Genomic DNA, 27,949 nt, shown 5'->3' on the forward strand with positions numbered 1-27,949 from the left:
TATACACAGTTTGGCCCAAACATACTTCGAAATAAAGGTAACAAATGCATGGGGCGTATAGGAAATGGTTCGGTGCCGCGGAAAATTTCGACTTAGCCGATTTTTCGAGATATGCGAGTTCGAGTTAATGAGGTATTACTGTATGTGACAAGTGCTACATGCAAGGGTGGTTAATTGGCTAAGATGTTGGCAAGGATGTGTTTGATCAGCGCCCCCGGAGATTGCTTTTCTGATGCAGATGAAAAACAATGTGTATGCGTCGCTATATCGATGCTCGTTAAAAATCCTCAGGTCTCAAACTTTTTCTGCTGCTCTGAAATATACGGTGCGCCTCATAGCGCAGGCGTAGCTTCGGAGCATCAAACGCGTCAATTTTTCGTTACGAGTGTGTTTCCACAGAAAAAAAAAAAAAAGAGATAGAGAGAGAAAGGCGCTTGGTTTTTTAAAATTATTCGAAGTAGAGTTCACACAGAAATAATTTTATGCTTTTTTTCGCTGCCTTCAGCCATCAAATAATCACACAGCCAGGAGACATCTTTTTCTCAATGTCTGTTTCTTTGTTAAACCTTTCACATAACCCAACTTGTCATCACTGCGAAGGTAACGAGCACCGTGTTGCCTGGTATAATCGTTACTGTACCAGGAAGCATAAAGTCGATGAGTTAGTATCGGTCATCTGCCGCCTTACGTTAGCATCAGAAAGTTGTTACAAACTACTCTAGTACGTCACCATAATACATCTAACAAGATCACATTTTGTGCTTTGCAGCCACAAAACTGCACAAATAATGCAACAAGTTTTTGAGGCCCGCGTTAAAGAACAATCTTGGCTTCGATTTGTGAAAGATTGAAAAACAAATTAAGATGGTCTTTTTCACGTTGGGTGCAAAATACTTGACTTGCCTACAGTGCAGTGCATTTTTTTAATTGAAGAAAATAACAATTAAAAAAACAGGACCCAAAGTTTTGGCAATTCTTGAAGAGCTGTCATGCTAGTAATTTTTCATTCAAAAGAATTCATTCTGCAAACCACACGTAAATACGTTGGCTCATTTAAAAGTGTGCAGTCTCGGCGGTGAGAAATCTGTAGTGATGGCTGCAATAGTTTGTATTCTGCAGACGTAAAAGTTTCGAATTTCGTGCTGCTTGTCCAACGCAGCTGTGTCTTGAGCCGTCTTTGGGTTTGTTTTTAAATGGAAAGCTTTGTTCCTGCGAACTAATTTCAAGTGTCGTATGCGCTGTGCGCAAGGATCTATATATAAATTTTTCATCCAAATTAAAAAAATTCCCGCGCTTTCCCGCGAGGGGAACACGAGTAAATGCAGAGCATTGGGGCCTCAGTACTGATTGAAGGCAGTGTTGCTTCCATCGCTTCTTCCGTGATGCTGGAGTAGCAGACACGAGTAAACGTGGGCACGAGCGTCAACCAAGGAAGGAAGGAGCAACGCAGTGACTGAAACACGAGCGACCGCTAGCCGCTATATTTGCAGCGCGCGCAGTAGAGGGAGAGCAGTACGGGGGGGAGAGCGCGCATGCGCAAGCAGCGCGCGCCCTTTCACGCCCCACCGCGCTGCTATCACGCACCTGTTACGCCGAGACCACGACGGAGCGAACGGGCTGACTACGACGCATGTGCGCGCCAGCTGCTGTTGAGAGAGAGAGGAGGGAAGGAGAGGCGCACCTGCTGCGGACGCGAAACTGTTGACACCGTCCGACGCAGGAACAGGCGAGGCTAAGAAATGCTCTGCATTTAAAATGTCAAGTGGACGTACCTGTCCTATCTCTCATGAAAACGCCCTAAACTGGTCCCTAGAACAACTAAGGGCTGGGGGAGAAAGTGGCTCATTATTCGTCACTACTTCATCTGTTTTCCCTATTATCTGGCCCAGCTGTTTAACTCTGAAATTGCACCATTATTAGTATTGGGAAAAAGCAGTATTTTGGTTTTTTGTTTGCATTTTGTTTTTGTAGTTGCTTTAAGATATTAAAAATTTGCTTCTTCGCCGATCATTAAACTCGTAAGTCTAGTTAGCGAACCGGTTCAAAACTTCTGAACCCGTTCAACACATGATTTAGTCTAACAGGAACGAAATGAATTCACCCGAACATGAACTGTAACTGATCCAGTATATTTTTTGGATCGACACACTGGTTATAAAGAATTCCTTTGTTTCGAAACCTCAATTTGTTTAACATATTTTATGGTTCCCTTAGCAGTGTTTTTTTTTTAAAGAGAGCATATCGTACCCAGCTTCAACAAACTGTTTATAAAGAAGCCAGTTTCCTGTTTTGAGGACTTCCTATAACGAGAACTTACCGTATTGTATGCAAAATGTTGAATACCTAACAAATGGCCTTTTCGATTTCATTTTTAGCATTCAGCATTTTAAGTATCAGATATTTTTGATGAAACGTTGCGAGTATAATAAAATATATTTTTTTGCCGTCTGGGTACGCATCCTAACGGCTTTTTTGTGCATCACGCACTCACGTTAGGCTTTCCACATGATGCTCAAGCTGTGTAGTAAAGAACCATGGGCTGAGTGATCATCATCATCAGCTCAATTACAGCTACTGCTGAACGAAGGCCTCCCTCATAAAAATTCACTGCTATTGCGCAGTGTATTGCTACATTTCAATAAATTTATGGTGGTGCCTGAAAAAGCATGTGTTAATAAATGGCAAATTCTTAATCACTTTTGCACCTTACCTGAGAAGCCTGTTATTGAAAATTTCAAACTTATAGTCTTCTAAATACCGTGTTTTCTGGTGTATAAGTCACGTTTTTTTTTTTCTGAAATTTTCCTTGGTATGTCTTATGCACTGGTGTGACTTATGTATGAAATAAATTTGGTATGTCGTGGCCGTACGTGGTCCGCACTTGAAAAGGTGCCTGTGTGCTGCATGATGTCAGCGCACGTTAAGAGACACAGCTCTATCGTCTAAATGAATGAATTATTTGTTAGCGAGTCGGAGGAAGAAGGCTTCGATGGTTTTGCCTAAATGCCGTCTGTAAGTACATGCCATCTGTGTGTATCTATAAACCATTTTTGAGAAGTTAGTTCTGTCTAGACTTTGGATGGTAGGTGCACGTGTTACCGGGAGATGCGTTCAGAGGTGGCGGCCGCAACCATGTACTTTCGCCGCACTTTCCAACGAACTGATCCTCTATGAGTTTACCTGATTAAAGTGCGTTTTGTACACCGGTGCGTTTTATACACCGGTGCGACGTATATATGTTTTTTTTTTTTTAACTGTTATTTTGAGGGGGTTGCGGCGTATACAAAAGTGCGACTTATAGACCTGGAAAATACGGTACTTGAAATTTATCAATCCTAGACGCACGGAAAGAATAATCTGATGAGCCAATTGATGTTTCATTGTGAACTTTTAATTTACCTAATGTCAGGAGCTCCTAAAAATGGCTGGTGTGGGCCAGTGTTTCACATCTCGTGCCACCGTTGTCGACTTCCTCCCTTCCAGCTGCCACTTGCCGTTCCTGTACATTGGCCTCGAGTACGGCCTGACCAACAACACCAAGCTGGCGGAACGCTTCTTCAACCAAGCCCTTGCCATCGCACCAAGTGACCCTTTTGTCCTCCACGAGATGGGAGTTGCAGCCTTCCAAAATCAAGAGTGTGTCCTGTTTCTTTGTGGATGTTTCATTCAAAATCCACCCCCCTCGAATGAAAGGGGGAGGCCTAACTTAATTTCACTGTCCAGTTGTAAACTCCGTGCAACATCAAGGTTAGGTTGTATATAGGTTGTAAGGTTAGGTCAAGGTTAAGGCTAGGTTAAGGTAAGGCCAAGGTTAGGTTGTAAGCTTGTATATATGGTTTTTGGAAACGTAGCAGTCACTTTTAGAATTAGAAGACAGCTACAGGTGCTGTTGCTGAGGGAATGTAATGTACCTTTAAAAGCTGCAGTAACCTGCTATCTGGGAACTGAAAAAGAACTCCATAACAATCTTCAGCTCACCACCTTTAAAAAGTGCATGCCAGTTGATCGCTGTATCGATGATTATGGCCAGCTGTCACTTTGATACAATCCCATTGTAAAATCAGACCTAGTAAACTTATTGCTTTGTAGCTACTGGCATTGAGGCATTATGAACATTGAAGTTTCATTGGAAAGTCTACCCACTGTGGTCGCACAGCCATTCATTCAGTTGCTAAGGGTCTCTGCCTTTATGCACGTCATAGGTTCAGTTTCCACTCACAAAAAAAAAGGCAAACTATAAAGAGAACTTTGCGTTCAAGATTTTAGATGTGTGTTAATTCTATACCCACAGGTTATTGAACCTAATTTAATTTCACTGTCCAATTGTAAATTCCACGCAACCAAGGTTAGGTTTCAATTTGGGAAGTTTGTATATATGGTTTTCGGAAACGTATCAGTCACTTTTTACAAAGCTTTTTTTTTTTTTTTTTTTTAATATGGCCGAGTCAGGGCCCAGAATGCCTCTTGATCCTGCAAGAACAGCAAAAAAAATTTTTTTTTAGGCAATGAGAATTTGTGCTCAGTTAACCCTTTGTGACACGGTGTATACAATTGTAAACGCGACTTTTATGAGCGTTTTTGTGAGTTACAATCGTCGTCATTCCCACTTGAATTGCTCAGCCAGCATTCGCATTTCCCACTCTACGGAAAGGCACTCCATTTCGGGAATGCCGCGCCTTTACAATCCACCAATGCTTTACCACAACAAAGAGAGCAAAATGAACGCCTTTGCGTTCTACGGCGCGTCAAGTAGGTGTTCTTGGTGTTGCCTTTTCTGTCCAGTTAAAACGTTTATTAAAACAAAACTGAAGCTGTTACCTTAATATATAAGGTCCAAAGATGAGCGGTCATGTTTGTGATGTCGTGTTTACGATTAGGACACGACCTCATTTGTTTACGTATGAGGTCGAGTTGTTTCTGGTTTTCAAGTGAAATTTTTCTTATCAAAAGCATACACTGGCAGTTACAAATTTTTCTGATGGCTACGTACTAATGAGTGTTGAAAACGATTAATTTAATTGCCTGAGTTGTGTTTATGCAAAGGGGACTGTCCAGCTTATTGCAGGCGTTGTCACTTGAGTGTTTCTTTGTGGTGTGCAGTGTGTTTGTTTTTGGTGTGCATATGCATGCTTTTATTTGTTTACATACTCATTGCTGGCAAATGCAGCTACCACAAACTGTATTACAGACCCAGTGTATGGTTGTGCATTGAAGTGGTGGCCAAGTGGGATCCTGAAGTTGGCATTCCTGTCTTGCTGTGATTGGCCAAGCCATGCTGCAGCTATGTACGCAAACATTAAGGGACAAGAAGAGAGCGGAGTGGGTCAGGGAACAAACACGTGTTAAGGACATATTAGTAGAAATTCAGAAGAAGAAATGGGTGTGGGCAGGGCATGTAATGCGAAGGCAAGATAACCATTGGTCATTAAGGGTAACAGAGTGGATCTCTAGAGAAGACAAGAATGGCAGTTGGCGGCAGAAAGTTAGATGGGCGGATAAAATTAAAGAAGTTTGCGGGTTATAAATTGGTCTCAGTTAGCACAGGACCGGGATAATTGAAGATATATAGGAGAGGCCTTAGCCCTCCACTGGGCCTAGATAGGCTGTGATGATGATGATGGCATGGTTGTACTTTGGAAGTGGTGGCCAAGTGGGATCTTGAAGTTGGCATTCCTGTCTAGCTGTGATTGGCCAAGCCATGCTACAGCTATGTACAGTCACTGACAAAAGTTTGAGACCAGCAGATGGGCAGTCTCAGGGGCTTTCCTGCCGCTTGGTAGCATGGCAACGGTTTTCTCTGTAAACATGTGCTCGTGACTTGGCTACCTCACTGCAAGGGTGGTACTGAATGATGCTCTGCTGCACTGGGAGTGCCCCTTGTGGGCTTGCTACAGCAGTGCTGTGAAGCTGTGCAGAGGCACTATGTAGAACCCCTGGTCACCTCTTTTAACGCGGCAGTGTTGGGCCTGTCGTGCAGGTATTCCAGTGCCAAGCGCCACTTTGAGAACGCCCTCAACCTGCTGCAAGCGAGTGACCACAACGAGCTCCCTGAGAAGTGGGAGCCCCTGCTCAACAACCTGGGCCACACCTGCCGCAAGCTGAGGTGAGGCGGAGAGTTTTTGGCACAGTGCCGGGCTTCTTAGCACCCCACTCTCTTCACGTCTGGGTATAACACGGCTTAACTTCGTGAAAATGAAATTGAAAGGGCGCCGCAATTTATAGCCGCAGCACACATTCAGCGCTAGTGTTAAACGCTGGGAGTGTTATTTCCTGGCCCACAGCTAGGCTTTTCCGATATTTCCAATGGCGAGCTTCTCAACTCTAGTGGTGCATTTATGTAGTGGCACAGGGTTCTTGCAGGGACCAGTCATCGTCTGCTCACTTCTGTATTCTGCTCTTTATGATTCACACACAGCACTTTTGTTTTGTCGGTCCATTACTTGGTCAATGGTAAGGTGGCGCCTGAGTATGAACCACCCCGTTACACTTCAAATATTCATTGAACTCCGACCCATGAATGGCAGTGGAATGCCTTTGCAAAAGGACAATATTGGGTGTATTTTTGGTGACTTATATTGTACAACATTGTGTGCATTGGTTACTCTTTAATAACTGACGCATCTGGCATGGATTCATCACCTCACATCTAGCATGAATAGTGCATCTCCCACAAATGGCCCGGCAGAAACCTGCCTTGATTGCTGAAAGAGAGGCTGCTGTGTGTAATGTATTTTATTGTAGGTGATATTATATGTTTGAGAAGTGTTCAAACAGCATCTGTTAATTAAGTGGGCCTGCAATATGAAGACATGGATGGGTCACTGGATTTGAGAAGGGAAAGGATGTGGGCAGGTTTCAAATATATATATGAGTTCTGAGATATGATGACTAAAATTTGGGACAACTCTCCTTTGGTTGTGTTTATTAGCCTGGGGTGCATGTCATTTGGACCAAGAACTGAATTAGATGGTAGGGGCTATGGTTATTATTAATAAAGGCTGTTGTTACTATAGTTAAACATGCATATGATGAAGGTGAAAAGGAGTTTGCAATTTTTTGTTAACACTTTCCTGCCGACAAGAAAGGCAGTGATTTTGGGTAGTTGAGCGAACAGTTTTGCAAGAAATGTGCAACATATAGGGGATGATATTGAATTGTATAAGAGTGAATTTCCTTTGCAGTAACAATTGTTTCAAACACGAATTTCTATTTGAAAAAAAAAAAAAAAAGCTGGGACAAAAAAGTTTTGGGGCAAACAAAAACATATGCAAAAAATTGGCTGGTGATTACGATACTCCCTAATGCGATATTTGGGCCCAGCAGCAGTGCACTGAGGCAGCAATCACTCGTGGGTTCTCTCGACGGCAGCGATGATGAGACTCTACGTCGGTGGCGCAAAGTGCGTCTCGGGAAGGGACCGCGAACTGCGTCTTAAACAAACACTTAAGCAAACTCGAAGCATCATGCAGTCAAGCGCCTCGTGCAAGCACAGCATACTCCCCTCCCCACCACCATCTCACACTTTTGGAAAGCGCTGGCTCGCGCCTCCGTGGCAAACCACCCTCCCCTCCTAGTTTCTCAACACTCTCCTCATTCACTTTTTCTTTCACACGTCGGTCTTGCCATTGTTAGCTCGGTTACCCTGACAATGCAGCTCAGCCCTTACACGGCTGCGAAAGGGCTGCACCCTAAAACATCGTGTTGTTCCACACAGAGAAAAAAAAATAATAAAAAAAAAGGATATACATTTTGTACATATACTATCGGTGCAAAACACCTGCAAATATCAAATGCCTAACTGTAAAATTTCTTCACTTACAGAAAAAAATATTAGCACTAGGGAGTTTCGGGCAACTGTGGTGTAAAAATTCATCACAACATAGGTTGGCCACACAAGCTTCGCAGAAAACAACATTGGTTTTCTTCTCCTCTTTCTTGTTCGGAGCAAAATTTAGTTTCGGTTCTTTACCATTGTCCGGGGCTTGTGTTGAACAGGGGTATCAGGTTCCTGGCCGGTTTGGCACACTGTTACTTTCGGTGCTGAAATCCAATGATGAAAAGTTGTCCCCGGAGTCAGTGCTGCCAATGTTATCCAAAAAGTTGCATGTAGAATCGTCAAAATCAATAAAAATGCGGCGTTTCCGTGGCGCCGTAGCGCGCAATGTCAACGTCATCTTCATATCATCCAAGTGACACTAACGGCGCTTTCAAAAATCGCGGCCCGCCAAAAAACAAATTGAAGAGGATGTGTCTCTACTACTCAGCAGGCGGGGCTAGCTCTCAGAGCGCTCTTAGAAAGTGCCAGATTCGAATGGGAAGATGTCAAAACTTAAACTTGAAAGCATCGATAGCGTACTATCGATTTGAATAGCCATGGGCAGAAAAGTACTAAATCCAGGTTTTCACTACATGCAGTTTTTGCCTGAATACTGGCAGAAATCACACAAGAACAAAACGAAAATGCAAGGGGTATAAATTGAGGTGGTGTCACTTTTCAAACAGTTTATTTAACAGAAAAAAACTGGGTGATTTTCGCTCGCTGGCACTTCTGTGCATGTGACGACATCATACGGAGCTCTATAGACGCTAAATCCGCAAAGGCTTCATTGTCGTCCTGCGCGCCGATGTAACGACGCGAGATGTCTATCGCATCAATCACCTCCTTGGCGGCAGGGACAGCGAATGGTGCATCGGACTGTGTTGAACCGTCACCAACAGCATGATCGTTAACGCTTTTTATGAGCACCGCAACCGACATTTCTTCTGTAGCCAAAACGTTTCCATCAGCATACAAAAAGCCCCCAAGCTCGACGTTCTTGGGCACACACCGCTGTTCATGCGTAGTTCATCCCACTCTTCAGTCTCATCCACTAGTTTCGAAGGCTCCTCTTTGCACACATCACCTTCAAAAACCTCGTGAATGTTGGTTTTGACGAAGCAATTTGCGACCGTCTGCACTGTGACTTCCTGCCAGGACGCAGCGAGCATCTCGAAAGCATAAAGAGGAAAGACAAATTTTTCAGTGCACTGACCGAGCTCTGGGTGTCAACAAAATTAGCGGTAGAGAAGGCGAGTGTGACTGATTTGAAACATTTCGAGTTATTTGCAAGTTTCTTATGCGTTCGCATGCTCTGGCATTCGTTATCAGCTGTTCTTTGAAAGGCAGCAGCAGCTGATAAGCGGGGGGTGGGTGGCTGGGCTTCATCTAACTTTTTTTTCCCTCCCTAATTCAATCGCATGTGGTTCGCTTGTGACCGCGCGCGTCCTTTATTTATTTCTTACAAAACTTACACCATGCACTCTCGAATTTTTACTTTAACTGCAGCTGAAGATTATTAAGGATTGCTGTTGGAAATTCGTTACATCAAGGCCAATCACGGCACCGCCTTTGTAACATAAAGGTTGGAAATACATGCGCTTTTATGGGGGTGCCATGGGGGAATAAAAAGAATTCGTTAAATCCAGGAATTTGTTAAAGTGAGGTTTGTTACATCCAGGTTTAACTGTATGGCAGTTGTTACTGTATCAGCATATATTTGAATCTAGGGAGTGAAAGTAAAAATTAGTTGGTATAGAGATTCTCATAACTAAATACAGAGCTCAAAATTGTATTGAACTATGTCTTCTAATGGTAAAAAGCCTGTCCTAATTAATAATATATAGGTTGATGATGGGCTATCGGGGCTTTACTTTCCAAAATTTGGAAGGGCATTCATAATTCACTGGAGACAGGGAAATAGCTATGCAGCTTAGCATAATTGGTGCTGCATTTTCCATCTGTCTTGAATTAACAAGACTCATCCCTCACAACTGAGATTTATTTGTTTTGATCTCTACAAGTGCCCGTAATTGTGCTGTATAGTGGTATCACAAATTGCTGTGAAACAACTCCCCTTGCCGATACATGGAGCAGGAGGAGGTGGGGGAGGAGACAACAAAGGGGATCCGTTTGTTTCTTTTCCTTACACTTGGTTTCTTGCTTGGTTGCGTGGCCTGGGAGCTTTAAAAGCTTTAACATGCTGGTGCATGGGGGTACCAATTTTCCACTTCATTGTACGCTTGCTGTTCTGCTTTCACACACTGATGATGTTCCGACACGATGGTTGCAGGAAATACAGCAAAGCCCTGGAGTACCACCAGCAAGCACTGGTCCTGTCTCCAAAGAATGCCTCAACGCTGTCGGCCATTGGCTTTGTGCACTGTCTGATGCGGAACTGGTCGGACGCTATAGACTACTTTCACAAGGTACACCTTCCCTTCTCTGCGTGAAGCTGTTCCACCTGGGGCCAGTGGCTATGCATTGCTGTAACATAAAATCTGAGCATAGCTGTTCGTATTTTTTATTGCGATCATATTGCTTTGTACTGTAGTAATATGTGGCTTCAAATCAATGCGAAACCAAAAGAAATCGTAACAAAATCGGAAGGGTTCGTCAAGTGATCACTTCTTGAATGCACCATTGAACCGACCAATTCCTGCACCATTTGGAGTTACTGATTATATGGCACTGACACACAGACGGACACCTCCTTTGCTGCACTTGGTGGCTCTCACACCCTGTGCTCCCATAAGGACAATACCCTTTGAGGCTCCCCCTCTGCTGCACCCGGCCTACTCGTGTAATGGTAGTTGCGGCCTGTCTCAAGCGCTTGTCACCGCAATTGCATGAGCACGGAGGGGCGTACAAATATCTGCGCACTCTTTTTCCTATTTTACCCACGCTCGCAATGTTCATCTCTGCGTTCTTCCTCATGCGTCTGCTGTGCCTTTATCCTCTCCCCTCCACACGCGGTTTTTTCTGCCCCCTCTATAGTTCACTGTGCTCCTCGCGTTCCCTCAGTTACGTCAAAGCCACGTAAGCGAGAAGCTGGCACCTAAGAGCTGCCCTCTACGAGCAAGTAGAACTGATGATAGAACTACAGGCGGGAGACCTGACAATGGCAATCCTGACTCAGGTCTCGGATATTCTTGTTGCCGTACTACAAAACTTAGTCGGCAAGAAAGGAAGGGAAGCAAAGAGTCACTGTGATAAACAACATTGTTCATAAACAAAAGAGACAAAATTTATTTCTGCAGGCAATATGTAGACATAAACAAAGCACACTGTAGGAAAGGCAAGCACTAGACATCTTGTTTGTAGTGTGCTTCGTATGTGTTTGCATACCACTTGGAAAAATATTGTTTAAATTACCATGTAGCCGCACATATTGCGTTACTAAGATAGGCTTTTGTGGATGCATCCTCTGTGTCGCTGACAATGTCTGGCGACCATAGATTCTGTTTTCTGCCATTACTAGGCTGCCTTGTGGTGTGTGTGCTCCGATATACATTAGGGCAGCCCCAAGCTGTGCAAATTCAGAAAGCTCTGTTTGACAAAAATGATCATGGCTGTGTCTGCAGTTATTTATTCTCTCCTACTCTTTCTGGTGTTGCAAGGCATGCGTACAGAGGGGAGACACATATTGTGTACATTTCTTCCCGTAAAGGGGAAACGTACAGCCCTGCGTCTTTTTTTCAGTGTAGGTTATTTCAGGGCAGCTACTGTGCTGTGCTCTAACTTCCCTGCACGCAAGTTTATAATGACTTGATAACAGTGGGCCGTGTCCATTCTGTTGAGTCGAGTGACCCTGGCTAAGATGTGTAAGCAGTAGAACCTTAGTTGAACTTTTTGTGGCTATCATTACTACTACTGGTGTGTCTTTAGGTCACCTGATTTTGGTGTACTCGCAGGAGAACAAATTCTGATAAGCTACAGAAAGGGGTTGTCCTTGATGCGCAGCTTTTGCTGGTAGCAGTGTATAGCACAATTGAGGGTTCCACATAATCAGTAGAACAAGCTTTACAGTATAATATAAAGCAAAATGCTGGGTGGGTGCAAATAGTTGATGCAACGCATAATTAACTTTAGTGTGCACATCAGCAACATTAGTAAATATGCAGATGAATAAACAGCAACCAAAGAAACGGGACAATACCTTACACAACGTCAAACATAGAGCTGCAGATGAATGCTCATTGTGTACTACAAATGGACACTCAACAGGAATGCGCGATTCTTTACAGTTAGCCTTTAGAGCAAGATTGTAAAAGTCTATTGTAGTCACCCGATACTGTTGCGGGGCGTACTTCCACAGCACGCGCCCGGCTAACCACGAGCGCACACCACGCCGGTAACGGGCAACTGACCCCGAGGCTTTATTCACCTTTGAATATATACACATGGGCAACCGTGGAAGTGGTGCCCTCTCTCGATCGGTAGCACACACATCAATGGTCGCCGTGGTTCCATCTGTCTACGTGAGCACACACTACGTCCCCCCTTGTTTAGTGATGAACTTACCGTAAAAACCCGCGTATAATACGAGGTTTTTTTCCAAATTTTACTATGTAAAATTTGTGCCTCGTATTATATGTGGATCCCAAAGTTTTCAGCCGAAAATTTGCACTTTCGGTTTCGGTTTCAGCCGAGGGTGCGCCATCTTGCGGTGGCGTTAGCTGGCTGCTGCTTCTTTCAGCCGGCGCCATTTTGATTGTTTTGACCTCGCGAAGGATCGGCACGTTCACCGCAAGTCTATCACGATGGCGGGTGCATGAAGGCAGTATTCGGCTATAATTAAAAGAAACGTTATTTTATGTGCCGAGACCATCAGGAATTGCGCCGCAGGACGGCAGTTCGGCGTCACCGAAGGCAGCATTCGCGGGTGGAGAAAGCAACTGGTGCTTGACTGGATAAAGTCTGTGTGGTGTCGGCGGCCTGGAGCACTGTTGGGGGTTCCCGTCAGTGCTCGTTTTGGACGCCTGTCGCTGCCACCTGCCCGATTCCGTGAAGAAGTTATTGCGCGAACCCCGCACCGAACTCATTGTCATTCCAGGAGGAATGACATACCAGCTGCAACCGCTAGACGTTTGCATCAACAAGCCTTTGAAAGACTGCATCAGGTCCTGTACTAAGAGTAGATGAGGTCAGGAGACCCATAAGTGACAGCTACCGGATGGCTGACGCGGGCTTCTCCAGCGGTGCTTTGTGGCTATTTCGCGGATGCGTGGGCCAGCATCCCAGAGGAGCTCGTCAGTCGCTGTTTTAAGAAATGCGGCATCTCGAACGCCCTTGATGGCACTGAGGACCACTTTCTGTGGGAAGACATTACCGACAAGGCGACTTGGGGAGACAGCGGCAGCGAACCCGACGATGACTGAACGGACGTCGGGAGACAGTGCCAGCGAAAACTGGCAATGACTGAAGGGTAACTTCAGTGCAAATAAATATTTTCTGTGCTCTTTACCTCGCATTATACGCGGATGAAAACTGTTTTTCTGGTTTTGCCGTCCCCGAATTACACCTCGTATTATGCGCGGGTTCGTATTACAGTTAAACCTCGATATAACGAAGTCGTACTTGGGGCCGCAAATTTCGTTAAATCGAGAATTTCGTAAAATCGAGGTTTCGATTTTACAGTTCATTTAACCAGTTATTGGGGTTTTAACACTTTGGCCCTCGCCAGGCAACAACTGCTATGTAGTTACCTCTCCAATTAAAGCGAAATTTGTACTAAAACTGGCCGCGAAAATTGTGTGAATTAAGAGTTTCAACACTTGGGCAATGGAATTCGGATAGCCGACGGTAGTTCATGTGTCATCGTAAAACCGGTGCTTTTTCCGCAACGCCTCATTAAATATGATAGCAGACTAGGTTTCCACTTTTTCTTTTTTCATTTCGGTCACTACTAAATGCCGCTGTTAGTCAATTGAACCCGCGTCCATGTCCCGTGAACTTCACCCCGCCGAGGTGCTCGTTCGAAGTTACGCCTCTTTTCGTCCATTCAGTGGTAGGCTTAGGCGCGGCGGGCCAATAGCGGAAGGCTGCTATGAAACTTTCGAAAGACTTTTTTCATGTACAAGGGCTCCGCAGTATGGGCGCGTGATTCAACCACAACACTCGAGATAAAACCATGATTGCGAGTTGAGCGGAGTACACGCGGACCGCTTCACTGTGTGGAGCAGCGCTTACGTGATCCGGAAAGCGGAAAGCTTACATTAAAAATCTTCCGGCCAAATTCGATTAAGCAATTACTTTTATGCCCACTGAGCCCTTACGAAACTGATTTCTCCGCACCGCAGCTGTCTAATGAACGCTGGTGAAACGAAGATGACCACGTTCAAAGAGAGCAATTTATTGCCACCAGCACTCGATGTTCAAGCCGTAGTGAAGAAGTCCGTAAGCAGTGCTTGGCGTTTCTTGACCAGGGCGGGCTTTACGTGACGCTCGCATGCTGACAGCGCTAACAAGGTCTTAAAGATTCGTGTGCACCTGCGTGCCTCCGCAGAACATCGATGGCATCCATCACACTTCGGTGGCTGTCAGTTTCACCGAGCTTCCTCAGGCTCTTGTTCGGAACACTTTTCTTTCTCTTGGAGTGCTCATGCTGCTTACAAGACTCACCTAACGATGCACGAACAAAATATTAATTTGGTTATCAGCGAGCACAACCTAGCGCTGCAGCACCGTGAGCAATGACGCGTAGAAAAAAAAAAAGCTTGAAGTAGGCTTCGGTAGCATGGAGGAAAGAAAAGGTTAGGAGAGGCCCTGACGTCACATTTGTGAAGCCGAGTCCCGCCATGACTTGAGCCCACGGAGCCCAGCACTCTATCCCATCATCCTTTGCTGCCTCCGGTTTGATTTGACTAAGATGGCGTCGCCCTGCCCTCCCGCTTCGCAGCGAAAACAGCTTCGTCGCTAATTCCTCGGTGCGATGTCATGTTCTAAGCTGTTGATTTCGCCTTCAATTTGCCCATTCTAACCCTCACCCAAAGTTTCAATCGAAAAACGGCCTTCGGTTTTGAGATAGAAGGACGATTTTTCAGCTCTTAAGCCTGGCAAAGTAGCGTTTGTCGTCGTCATAGCAACAGGCTCGCGGGATGGCGAACACAGACGCCTCCGATGGCAGAGTTTTCAAACTGGCCTAATTTGAAAACGTTTGTCGTAGCGACTGCGTTGGTTTGCAACCGTAGCGAGGCAGCCACATACCAAGCGCCTTAAAAGTTTGTCCGTTCTATTCGCCCAAATTTGGCCGCCGCAGTTGTAAACAAGTAAGCAACATTGTCCATGGGCTCAAGAAAATTCACGTGACTTCCTCCACACTTTTCGCAATGCATTGGGGTGCTAGGGGCCTCTCCTGAGTATTCTTTCCTCCATGCTTCGGTAGCCTAAGCATAGAGGGCGCTGGCGTAGGCAACGATGGAGACGTCAAAATAGTGGGTGCACTATTAAACCGTCTATGACCGCTAGCGGTTTGTGCAGCTTCGTTCTTCGCTTTTAATTGTTGTTAACCGTAGATTTCACCGCGTTTCTTTCATTTTAGCCTTCAAGAGTCAATTTGAGTACTGAATTTTTTCAATGTAGGGCCTGAGAGGCAAAATAAAACGTGCCTCGACCGGAATTTCGTTCTTCCTTTCTTGCCGTGACTTCGTTAAATCGAAAGCGCCGCACAAAATTACTTCGTAAAATCGAGACAAAAATACATGCATTTAGCAAAATTTTGTTAGAAAACTTGAAAAAATTCGTTATATCGCGAATTTCGTTAAATCGAGGTTCGTTATATCGAGGTTCAACTGTATACGCGGGTTTTTACGGTAACTGCACGCACAACACCACTTCGCTATACTTCACCACACAATCACAGGTCCAGTCTTCTGGGCCTTTGGATCACTCTCCCATACCTAGACACACGAATAGACGAACTTGGAGACCGGGACTGGGATGAAGTCGCAGAAGATTGCGTCGGACAAACTAACTCTGACCCTCCTGCATTAGTGTCTCTGACGGATGGCTCACTCTCGGGTTGTTCTTCGGAGGCAGGCTCTACTGGACCCTTCGGCACTGGTGTGCTGGACACTGGGACGAGGTGTAGTCGATTACATTGGATAACTCCCTTCGGGGTCTCCATGACGTAAGAACGGGGACGTTGCACTGGGCCCAGAACCAACGCACAGCTATTTATGTCTCGAACCCAGACTTGCTCACCAGACCTGAGAGGGCGTTGAGGGTGAGCCGCATGCCTTCGGTTGAAGTCCTGGGCTTGCTTCCTTTGATTGGCTTGATCGCCCAAGTTGAAGGACCGAGATGACAGCCACTGTGGCTCGAGCTGCTGTGAAGTCTTGGGAACTCTTGTTTGCAGACGTCTGCCCATGAGAAGTTGTGCAGGGCTTACCCCATTAATGCCTAGAGTGTCCCTGTAGGCAAGCAGTGCCAAGTAAAGATCATCCGACTTGAGCAGCAGGTCCTTGATGGTCTGCACCGTCCTCTCCACTTCGCCATTGGATTGCGGGAACCGGGGACTGCTGGTGACATGCTCGAAGCCGTAAGCCTGTGCGAATGTAGAAAAGTCTTTGGATGAGAACTGTGGCCCGTTGTCACTGCGGACCACCCGTGGGATGCCATGGCGTGCAAACACGCTCTTGACAGCTGCAATGATAGCTGGTGCAGTGGTTGAGCGCAGACTGATGACTTCAGGAAAGCGTGACCTGTAGTCGACAAGCAAAACATAATCTTGACCTTTCAGGTGGAAAAGGTCTACTCCAACCTCCTCCCAGGGAAGACTTGGAGTTTGAGAAGGCATCATTGGCTCTGCACGTTGAACGCGGGTTTCAGCACATTTGGCACAGTTAGACACCCGTGTCTCGATTTGGCTGTTGACTCCCAGCCACCATACAGACTCCCGAGCAATGGCTTTGCGTCGGTTGATGCCCTGGTGCCCGTCATGAATGAGATCAAGCATAGAACGCTGAAGAGCTGACGGCACTACAATGCAGACTCCTTTCAAAAGTAGCCCCTCACAGACACTAAAGTCTCCCCGATACTGCCAGTACTTCTTGACATGAAGTGGCAGCTTTGACTGCCGTGGCCAGCCCTTGGTGCAGTACTCAAGCAGGAGATTGCTCTCACCATCGCTGGCTTGGGCATGGCGCAGCTCATCTTTCCGTGAGGAGATGAAGTCTGGGAAGGAGCAAAGAAGCTCTCCAACAAAGAGTTCCACATGATCAGCGAGCTGTGGCAGAGGACCATTCAGTGGTGCACTTGAGAGTGTGTCTGCTGTGGCTAGAAGCTTGCCAGGTACGTAGAGGACCTGGTATGTAAACCGCATCAGCTTCAGCTGGAACCGTTGAATCCGGGGAGGCAGCAAGTTGACATCCATGGTCCCCATGAGCGCTAGGAGTGGCTGGTGATCTGTTTCAATGAAAAAGTTCAGACCACGGACATACTCCTCAAAACGAAGCACAGCCCAGCATGCGGCCAAAGCCTCCTTCCCGGTCTGACTGTAACGACTTTCCGTTGGTGTGAGCGACCGCGATGCAAAGGCGACTGGTCGACGCTCCCCGGAAGGTTGCTCCTGCAGCAGGACGGCACCAAGACCGAAGGAGCTGGCATCCGCTGATACTGTCGTCTTGTATGCTGTGTTGTACTGAGCCATGCACACGTCAGAGCAGAGCATAGCCTTGAGCTTGTCGAAGGCAGACTGTTGCGCGTGACCCCAAGTCCACTCGAACTCCTTCCTCAGCAATGCTCGAATCGGTGCCGTGGTTTCTGATACATGAGGCAGAAAACGTCCGATGTGGTTGATAAGGCCCAGAAGGCAACGAACACCTGAGACGCCTTGCGGTGTTGGCATGTCTTTTATGGCTGCCACCTTGTCTGGATCAGGAGAGATGCCCTCTGTACCTACAATGACACCGAGGAATTTGACGCTGCTGGCTCCGAAGGTGCACTTGTCACAGTTGAGCGTGACCCCAGCGTTCGTTAGCCTGGTAAGAACTTCTTGCAGGCGACGGTCGTGCTCATCGCGTGTCTTGCCGAAGACGAGAATATCGTCGATCATGTTCACCACCCCCTCTTGGCCTTCCAGGATCCTGGACATCTTTCGCTGGAAGTACTCCGGACCTGTCGCGATCCCAAAGGGAAGCCTGAGGAAACAGTAGCGGCCGAACGGGGTTATGATAGTGGTGAATTCCTGTGATTCGGGCGACAGCTTGACCTGGTGGAAGCTCGACGTGGCGTCCAACTTGGAGAAAACTGTGGCCTCCCCCAGCAGACCAAGGCATTGCTCAACTGTGGGTAAAATGTGGCATTCCCGCAGAATAACCTTGTTGAGGCGGGTTAGATCCACGCAAAGCCTGTAACCACCCGAAGTCTTGTGGACTGCGGCCATTCCTGCGCACCAGGGTGTTGGTGTGTCAACGCGGCGAATCACCCCGTCCCGTTCCAGCCTGTCCAACTCCGCCTTGATCGGATCCCGAAGCGGCAGCAGCAGGCGTCTGGGTACGCTTAACGAGAACTGGTATGAGGCGGATTGTGTATGCCTTGGGAAGAGTTCCAAGTCCTTGAAAAAGGGTTGGGTCGAGGCATAGCTGACCGCAGGGTTCTGGTGCCTCAGAAACATGGTCCAAAAACTTGCAGATGCCAAGGGCTTGAATGGCTGGAAAGCCAAGCAGAGGAACCGTATCAACTGCCAAGACATACAGCCACTGCTTGACAGACTTGCCATGCCACGTCAAAGTAGTATTGTACGTGCCTAGAACTGATAGGACGTTATTTCCCGGCCCCTTCAATTCACCCTCGGGATTCTGAAGCTTGGTCGGAATGCCAGGAAATGCACTCAGAACAACTGAGACCTCGGCGCCAGAGTCCACTTTGAAATACAATACGCGTCCGTCTACGAGCACTTCAATGAACTTCGCGTTCGGGCGACACCCCCTCGCGACAGCGTGAAGTTCCACCGAATTGGCCGAAGGCTTCCGTTTTTGCTTCCCGCCCACTTCTTTTTTCTTCATGCAGACCACCTCGAAGTGGCCACTCTTGCCGCAAAAGTTGCAGACAGCACGACGGGCGGGGCACTCTGTCCGCGGATGCGATGCGCGCCCGCAGAACGAGCGAAGACAGGCCGGCCTGTCGCCCGACGCTAGCTTCCCTTTGTGCACTCGCGTAGCGTCGACGGCCAGCAAAGGCGATTCTTCCGAGTTCCGAATTTTACGTTCGTTATCTGCGTCTTCGTGCTGATGCGCCTGAGTCAAGGCATCTTGCAACGTTAACTTTGGGCTCCGGCATAGCTGGTCTGATAGCTTGCGGTTGAGCAACCCAACTACGAAGCGATCCCGAACGAGCCTATCTTCAACAGCAGACGATGCGTAGTTACAGCGCTTTACCATGGTACGAAGCGCAGTGAAAAAAGCATCGGCGGTCTCACCCGGTTGCTGTATCCGCCGGTGGAAGCGAGCAGACTCGTACAACTCGTTGACGGGGTGGACGAAAAGGTCCGTGAAGGCCTTTTTGACAGCCGACAAGTCCTTCGTGTCGGCTTCTGACAGCGTTGTCGACGCAAGAACCGTTCTTGCTTGCGGCCCCATGCAGTAAAGCATGAACCGCGTTTGCACTTCCCGCTCCGCTGTATGAAGTCCCGTTGCATAGCTGAAGTTGAACTGCAGCAGCCACGCCGGCCAGGTACTTGGACTGTCGAAGTCGAACGGCGGCGGTGGGCGTAGCGCAGCCCCGAGCGAGGAATGAGCGGCGGCGGAGGCGGCGGCGTCCATGGCGAAGAGCGACGGATCAGTGGCGTCGCGATCCCACTTCTGACACCATGTTGCAGGGCGTACTTCCACAGCACGCACCCGGCTAACCACGAGCGCACACCACGCCGGTAACGGGCAACTGACCCCAAGGCTTTATTCACCTTTGAATATATACACATGGGCAACCGTGGAAGTGGTGCCCTCTCTCGATTGGTAGCACACACATCAATGGTCGCCGTGGTGCCATCTGTCTATATGAGCACACACTACAGATACCAGCAGGGGTGATCCAGCTGCGCCATTTGCGCCATTTTGCTACAATTGTACTCTCCTGCGCCCTGCTGCGCCCAGTGGTGTTTTACTTGCGCCAAATGCTCCGAACCGTTTGAACCCGGTCTTTCGGTGGAGAGTTGTCCCCTCAAACCAGCTGAAGCGAGAGACGATCATTCTGCCGCTAACCAGCACGATGGTTCCTAGGTTGGCAACTTGGAGGAAGCGGTGCGCTCGATTATTCGGTTGCCCCAGCCGAGCTCTGCTCATGGTGCAGCCACAGTGCAGCAATAGTGCAGCCACGGTGCCGCTTCGGAGCACAGATGGTGATTCGGCAAGTCGGCATGCATACACTCCGGTGGCGTGGACTGCAACGGAGTGGTTTCCCGCACTGCTGCAAACAAGCATAATGGAATTTCTTCATGTGTATCGCTTATAGAAAACTAGCGATTGACATTCGGCCACTCGTGACAAGATGCACAAACGAGAGTCTATTCTTTTCTGCGCTCGCGGCGAATCGTTTTATTACTGTGCGGCCTTATATTTAGGGCTACTGCAGTGGAGTAGCGCTAGCCAAAACTGCGTCAGCGTAAGTTTAAACAACTTGCTGTTTGGGATTTTCGCAGCGGGTTTCTGTTTGTTTTTGTTTTTTGTTCTTTTTTTTTTTTTTTTCATTCCGCGTGGCGGTATTGGAAATAAAGCCCCTTCATATTGCTCTTATCCACCGCCTGAGTGGCCGGGAATGTAGTGCTGATGTCGGCAATGAAAAGCGGCTCAGGTGGAATTTGGAAGAAAAGGGGATCTCGTGCCGTGCGTTGCTGAAAAGGGCTGAAAACATTATTTCATCAGGGCAGGCTTTATTAGCAGAAGGCAACTCTGCCTTTAGCCACACCCTCTCCGAGCTGAATGAACTTAATAAGAAGGCAAGCAAGAAGCAATAGTATGGTGTGATGTGTGTGAAGTGCAATATGTATTTTCTGTCTAAATATTGTCGAGCCGGACCCTCCGAGCTGGATGTACTGAACGAAACGGCAAGAAGCAACAAATCAGTGCAATATGTTTGAGATAGTGAAATAATTCTATTGTGAATAAAATGGGCCCCCTTTTGGTATCAGTAAGTTTTTGTAAAGATTACTTGGTGTTTTTTTTAAGTTAGAGAAACGCTTGTCATCTGCTTCACTTGCAGCGGTGTCTAAAGGCTGTGGGGGCACACATTTTGGTGCTTTAGTTACCAGCTTCAGAGTCTACAACTGTGGGGAAGTGATTAGCGTTGCCTGAATGGTTGCCAGCCTTCTTTATCTCCAGATAAATGAAGCTGCAACATAAGTTTTGTGCTGCTCCCAAGCTGCTCCAAAATCAAGCTCTGATACAATAGTGCTCCAAAATAACATTTTTTCAGCTCCAAAAATTGCTCCAAAAGTTCGAATGGCTGGATCACCCCTGTACCAGGCTTTGACCACTGTTTCAAAGCTTGTGGTGTTGCTGCCGATGGGGGAAACCAAAGGGAGAGAAACGTTCAGACACAGTTGGCATTTTATCTTGGTGATGTTGTTGGGACGGCATGGCTCATCACAGAGATCATGCAATATCATTACCGAGATAAGGGGCTCCCCCTCAGAAAGACGACCGACTTAGACCATCCAGCAAGGGTGATAGCTGTAACCAGCAAATATGGGCTCTTTCTGGTCACATTATACAACTGGGCTGGCACTGGGCTTTTCTTGCAAGGCCCGTGACTCCTTGTTAGGCTTAAAAGGGCTGAAATTGGATTTATTGTGTGTTTCAACGTGCCGACGCAACGCAGGCGATGAGGCGTGCCGTAGTGGAGGGCTCCAGGTTAATTTTGACCACCTGGGGAGCTTCAACGGGCACTGAAATCTTGTACACACGGGCATTTCTGCTTTTCGCCTCCATCAGAAAAGCGGCTGCTGTGGCCGGAAATCGAACCCGCGTCAAAAAGTGCTGAAATTTAAAAATAAATATAGAAAGCAACTCTCAATTCTTACACCTTTGGCATTGCATGGGATGGAACCATAATGAAGTCTGCACCAGCACTACTTACAAGTAAATTCAACACTGAAGAAGCATGAATCTGGACGTGCTTGTTTGAGGAGACACTGCTTTCAAGAAAAAGTGAAAGCAAGCAATAGTACAGTAATGAACAATCGAAGGACATGAAAGAAAATGCTCATATATGTCCATTGTTTCAAATGTAATACTAATATGATAAGTACAAGGAAGCAAAAGGGTAACTCGATTATGCACAAAAATAGAAATTTTACACACTAAAAGCAAAGCTGGCCCTACGGAGGCACAGCACAAAATCTGAATAGCGTCACATTATTGAATGGGCTGATTAATGAACTGAGAAACATTGTTTGTTTAGAAGATTTCGGCAAGCAATTCCATTTTTTTATTGTATGGGTGAACTAAAACTTAAAGTTGCTTGTGCAGTGAAAAATTAGAGTAGGTAAATGCAAGAGGGTGATAGTTCGTGGTAGGCCTGTGGGGAAGAATTTGCTGGCAAGGTACATTGTAAAGCAAAAATTCTCAGTACCGAACTTGATGAAGACATTTTAGTGTTGTTATTTTTCAGTGGTTCTGTAGTGTCATGGTGTTGTTCGTTTTTAATAAGCTTGCTGGAAAATTATGACAGTGAACTGAACTGAACGGCCAGCCTCTGAATTTGTTCAACTTTCTTAACTCTTTCGTTACCGCGCCTATTCAAAATCGTTCAATTTGAACGATACTTTTGGAGCGCCTTTCATAGCGTTCCAGGCGTTGCTCGAACAAGTAAAGCTGTTTGGTGTTAGATCAGAAAATAACCTTTCAAAATCAGTTTTGTTTTCATTTTTGCAACAGAAATGTGATTTTTGACACGCGTTTGAATCACCTGGGTGTGGAAAAGGGGCGTGGTCATCGTGCGTCACTGCTACCAACGAAGAATGTGTGCCACTCGTAATGATTTTGCATCAGCGTTTGTTTTTTGTTATCAGGGCATGAATGATGAACCAGAAAACGATTTTTAATCGTCAGGTTTGCACTCTGACAGTAATTATCCCAGAAATCGGCTGAAAATGTCAAGCAGTGCCTGTTTGCAAAGCTACTTTATAATTTTAGGCAGTTTTATTGTCTTTGCACACGTTGTTCTAAGTTGTGTGGTAGTTCTACTTACCCCAGGACCATTCGAGAACAGTATACAACAGTCTCAATTTCGTTTCTGCATCGTGAAATTCATATTTAGCGCTACTACGCAGTTACCCAACTTCAAGGCTACCTGCCATGGCGCCTTGAGCGTCTGCAACTGATCCTCGTAAAAAGCATGCTGCTCCTGATTGCACTGAACCCTAACCCGATTTCTGCGATAAGAACTTCAGATGCAAGTCAAAAGATCACACCCAGTCACCAGATATCTGTTCCGACGAGGACAGCGCTTCAAACCGGCCTTGCACACTGCCAGCTGTTCGCCTTTCAGTTTCATTTCCATACGAGGGTATCTCCGGGGGTCTAGTGTTGCTGCTTAGTTGTTCTGTCTATTCGGACGGAGTCTCCGATAAGTATTTGTACTGTTTCATTTCAAAAATGTCTGGTGGCGCTGCAACGGAGGAGGCTCGTTGTGCTGGGGCGGTATTCTCGTAACTGTCCCTTTTGAAAACGTACCTTTTGCGTCCCTTTCATCGTGACGTACTTCCGGTTAAGCAGTGGGCCTTTGATTCAAATATCGTAACTGTTCTTGCAAATGCAAATGCATTTTAAAGAACTGAAACCATATCAGTGTATCTTTTATGTGTTTATTGTTCTGCGAGCGGTTCAGTAAGGCGACGAAAAATCGTCTGCTCCAAATCGTCTGCTCCGAGTAGCCACGGCTCATAGCTCTGTCGTGCTTGCATGGCGTCACATCCGGGTGTTTGCTTTTAGCCAATCAGGGCTCGCTTAAAAGGGACACTTTTGAAAGGGACACAAAAGGGACAAAACACGGGAATACCACCCCTGATCTTTTTATCGCGCAACAGCTACTAGGCCAAAGTTTGCAGGGCACGATTTGAGCGCATTGCACCTCATTCCTGCAAGCAAGGCTACAATTGAGAGTCATAAGATGATAGTAAAGCGCAACTTTATGTTTTGAGAGGTAACTGACCGTGAACGTCAACAAGCATCAATCACGGAGTTCCGTTTTCAACTTCATGCATGTTTTTCCGCATCGCGTGCTTGTCCCAAATATTGTGCTGGCTGTAAATGCAAAGTCAGTCATAGACAAGATGTTTTTATGTTATTTTGGGGCAAATTGGTGCCCTGATAATGTGAAATCGCCAGATTTCTTCCATGGAACCACCCGAAATTGCACGTTTTGAATTGTAGGTTGGGCTTCACCACATGACACGAGCACCGCATGTGCTGACATCTTTTTTTTATATCTGAAAAACTGTTCCCCGCACGTTGATATTTTTTGTAGGGCGCGTTTTTGAAATGTTTCGCTACAAAATATATATTCTATTTTTTTCTACTACAGGTGGTTTGTTATACACAACTCCTTTTTTATCATTCTTTTCGACATTTTGACAAAAATTTCGATTTTGATTTTTTTTTTTTTTCGCAACTATGATATATGAAAACATTTAAAAAACTGGTGTTATTTTCTTAGAAAGGCCATTAAATAGTCTGCGTTTTGTGTTCCTGTAATTAGTGCCTAACCATTTTTTTTTTAGCAGGAAAGAAATGTTTTCTTGGGCCCCTAAAAATTGGTCAATTTTCCCGCGGTAACGAAAGAGTTAACGTCGCTTTTAGTGGTGTGGGGATCCCTGATGATACAGGTGTATTCTAGAAGAGGCCTGGTTAGTGTATTATAAGCAAGAAGCTTAACATGTGAGGGGGGTTTTTTTCAGTTAACTATGTCGTAAGAGGCAGAGTTTATGCCGTGTTAATGGACAAATGGTGTTGATAAGTGCTTACCAGGTTAAGTTATTTGGGAACATTATGCCAAGGTATTTAAATAGCTATGAGTGTGTGAAATTTCAATACACTTTATTGAGTAATTGTACAAAAGCATTGTAACAATGTGCTCAATATAACTGCAGCCATTATAAGAGCGTAGGACTGTAATTTCTTTTGGCTGTTTTGGTATTCTTCTTAGCTTGTGGTGTTTTGCAATCTAATTGGAGCCTATCTCAATGACAGTTCAAAAACTTCAGGCATGCAGTATTTCCTGCCATCTCCATTTTTTCTTATTAAACCACTGATCGCTTGTGCCCTGTCTGGCAGCTCTTTTGTCATTTTGAGTTGGCAGCCACGTTTCACGCGGCACTAAAGTAAGTGCTAGAGCATTCGTGGCAAGTCTACCGGTAGAGGTCTTTCTATAATCATCAGGGTAGTGTTGTTTGGCATCTTTTGCAGCATCAAGTTGATGCCATACTTTCTTTGAGGTGCCGCTTGCTGTGAAGCGCTGAAGTTAGTTTTAGCGCTTAGAGACCCACAGGCTGCACATGTACGATTTTCAATAGGGGCATTGATGAACAAGAACTTTTTAAACAATGGGTGAGCTTGTGTTTTTTTTGTTTTTTTGTTTTTAGCATCCACTTGACCGCCAGGCGCTGTGCATACACTGGAGAGCGTGTACTGATTGTGGGTGATTGTATTGTTGCAGGCCTTAGGTTTGCAGAGGGATGATGCCTTCTCAACGACGATGCTCTCGCAAGCGATCGAACAGCAGATCACCGTGCTGCCAGCCTGCCGAGGTAAGTCTTTCGTACGTTTTATGCAGGGTTTTTCTAAACTGCCTACGTGTGTAGGCAGTTCTATGCTTACGTGTTGCCATCTTTCCCATCCTGCATGCAGACTTTTTACACTGCTCCAACAGTGTTGTGGCTGCTGCATTTGATAGGGAGTGGGATGAAGCCTCTCAGTCTATATATAATGCGTGTGTGTTGTGTGTGCATGTGTGTGTGCGTGTACTAGTGCACTCATCACCTGCAGTCATATATATTTTTCCAATTTTTCTTAATTTGGCTCTTAATGCTCAGCTCGTTTACTGGCATGTATTTGAAAAGCTCTAAAGGCAGTTTCTCAGTTAATCATGCCACATTTTGTGCGGCTTTGAATGTCGTAGATTTTAATAATTTCTTCACATTATTTTTTTACTCTTGCTGTTACCGTATTTACTCGAATCTAACACACCCTCTATTGTAACGCGCACCTATTTTTCGCGTTCCGAAGAAGGAAAAAAACACTATGTCCTCAATTGTAACGCGCACTAGACTTTCATTATTTAATAAAAAATGCAACTTTTTCTCACTTGTAACAAGCAAGGGTTATTCCAAAGGCGACACAAAATGAAATGTGCCGGTTATTGACTGCAGGCCAGTCACCACGACGACATTACGAGGCAGCGCCGTCATTGCCCCGGCAGCTCTGTCGTTATGGGTCTCTGAGTCGCTTGCTGCTGCTGCACGTACTCCGCTAGCGGGTCTTCTATTTGGGGTTATCACCCCCTTTTTGGTCCGCTGAATCCTTTCTGTGTCGCCTTGGTTGCAAAAATTTTCTCTTTCTGTTTGCGCCAGTCCCACGCACAAATGTCCAGAACACTGAACACACGTGACGCGGCCAGATTTCCATCACTTTCCGCACACAAGATTACTTTCTTCTTAAACGCAGCATTGTGGTGAGCCGTGTCTTCGCAGTAGGAAATTCCATGGCGGAAAGAACAGAGGAATGCAAAAAAAAGACTATGCATACAACAAAGGCAAACATGCACCGACTACGAAGCGCTGGCTGCGCAGTCAGTAGTCAAGCAGCCATCTTGAAACGTCGATGGCAATATGGCGCCGGTTTTGGGACCTATTTTTCTGGGAAAAAAGGTGCACATTAGATTCGAGTAAATAGGGTAACTTGAGAATGAATGTTGCGGAACGCACACATCTGCATGGTTATAGCCCCGTCTTCTTCTTCAGTGTGCATTCTGGATGATGCATTGCCTTCTCCACCTCTTTTGTCATTGCAGGTGTTCCCGAAGAATTGCCCGAGTATGTGTACACCTCACCCGAGAGTCCCAGTCCCAGAAGCTCAGGACTGCTGGACATGGACGTCACGAACACATCTTTTCAATCCCACGACTACGACTAGATGGCAACATTTAGGGCAAATTAGTACCTGTGTGTACATAAACACTGTAGTCCGTTTACTACGATTGGGTGTGATAGGCAACAATGTCATTACTCTGGGCAATGTCTTGGCTCTGTTCATTGCTTGCCTTCATGCTCGCTCTTGCAGTGTTGCCATCATAAGTGCCAATGTCTGTTGATGATTGTTGCAACAAGTTTCCACAAGCCTGCTGGGATTTTTAATGGCGGTATGCATTTTTGGCCTCTCGGAGGTCATTTTGGAGTAAGTAACAGCAAACTTCTATGTCCTCTTTTTATTGCTTTGTTCAATGCTCACTGACCTAGCAATCATAAAACAGTTCTTTAAACACATTTAAACGACAAATAGTTAGGTTTAACATAACTGCTCAAGCCCAGTGGGCATGGACAGTGAAATGCACACATGCAAATTGCCATTTTGTTGGAGACATCAAAATGCCTTGTGTGCGTTGCTTTGGCATTTTCCCTGCGAAAGGCTGTCCTGGCGAAAGTTTCTACCTGAGCATATCATTCCACATGGGCCAGGCTAGATTGGTTGCACCACTAAAGGAAGCACAACTGCGGCCGCGTTTTCTCAAGGTCTCCCTGGCTGGCCTGCCCCTGAAGAAAGACCGGAAGCAGATGAATAGAGGAAAATTATTAGATGGTGCACTGTTTGTGAAAGGCGTCGCCAAGTTCAAAGACTGAGGTGAAACTGTTTCTCTGCTGCAAACAATGTGCTGGTTTAGCGGTGTAGTAACTCAGTGGGCCCTTACACTGGAGACTCAGGTTTGACTCCCGTGTGAGCTGCAATATGTGCAAGTTTCTTTTAATATAATTGATTTAATTCATCGAAATTCCTCTGGCATTATTGTATGCTTTTTTTTACTCCTCGCAGCTCTGGTCATTTTTTTGTGCCAGATGACAAGTGTCAGTTTTTTGCACTAAGGGTCATTTTTTTTTTGCGCAATGCTTTCATATTTAAAAAAAAATGCTACAGCTACTAG

The 27,949-nt window shown here is 46.1% G+C and overlaps 1 protein-coding gene across 1 annotated transcript in view; it reads left to right on the plus strand.

Annotated features, from left to right (window-relative positions):
• Positions 1-27,049, plus strand: part of Cdc16 (cell division cycle protein 16) — a 45,295-nt gene extending 18,246 nt beyond the window's left edge. The window contains exons 13-17 of the mRNA XM_077707011.1: positions 3,484-3,636; positions 5,978-6,103; positions 10,110-10,245; positions 25,472-25,562; positions 26,825-27,049. Coding sequence (XP_077563137.1) covers positions 3,484-3,636; positions 5,978-6,103; positions 10,110-10,245; positions 25,472-25,562; positions 26,825-26,946 — 628 coding nt within the window. The 3' untranslated portion in view covers positions 26,947-27,049. The remainder of the gene's footprint in view (positions 1-3,483; positions 3,637-5,977; positions 6,104-10,109; positions 10,246-25,471; positions 25,563-26,824) is intronic.
• Positions 27,050-27,949: the final 900 nt, after the last annotated feature.

This window comes from Haemaphysalis longicornis, unplaced genomic scaffold, assembly GCF_048455015.1.
Source record: "Haemaphysalis longicornis isolate Haplotype H1 unplaced genomic scaffold, Haemaphysalis longicornis Haplotype H1 scaffold_4, whole genome shotgun sequence".
Taxonomy (NCBI): Eukaryota; Metazoa; Arthropoda; class Arachnida; order Ixodida; family Ixodidae; genus Haemaphysalis; species Haemaphysalis longicornis.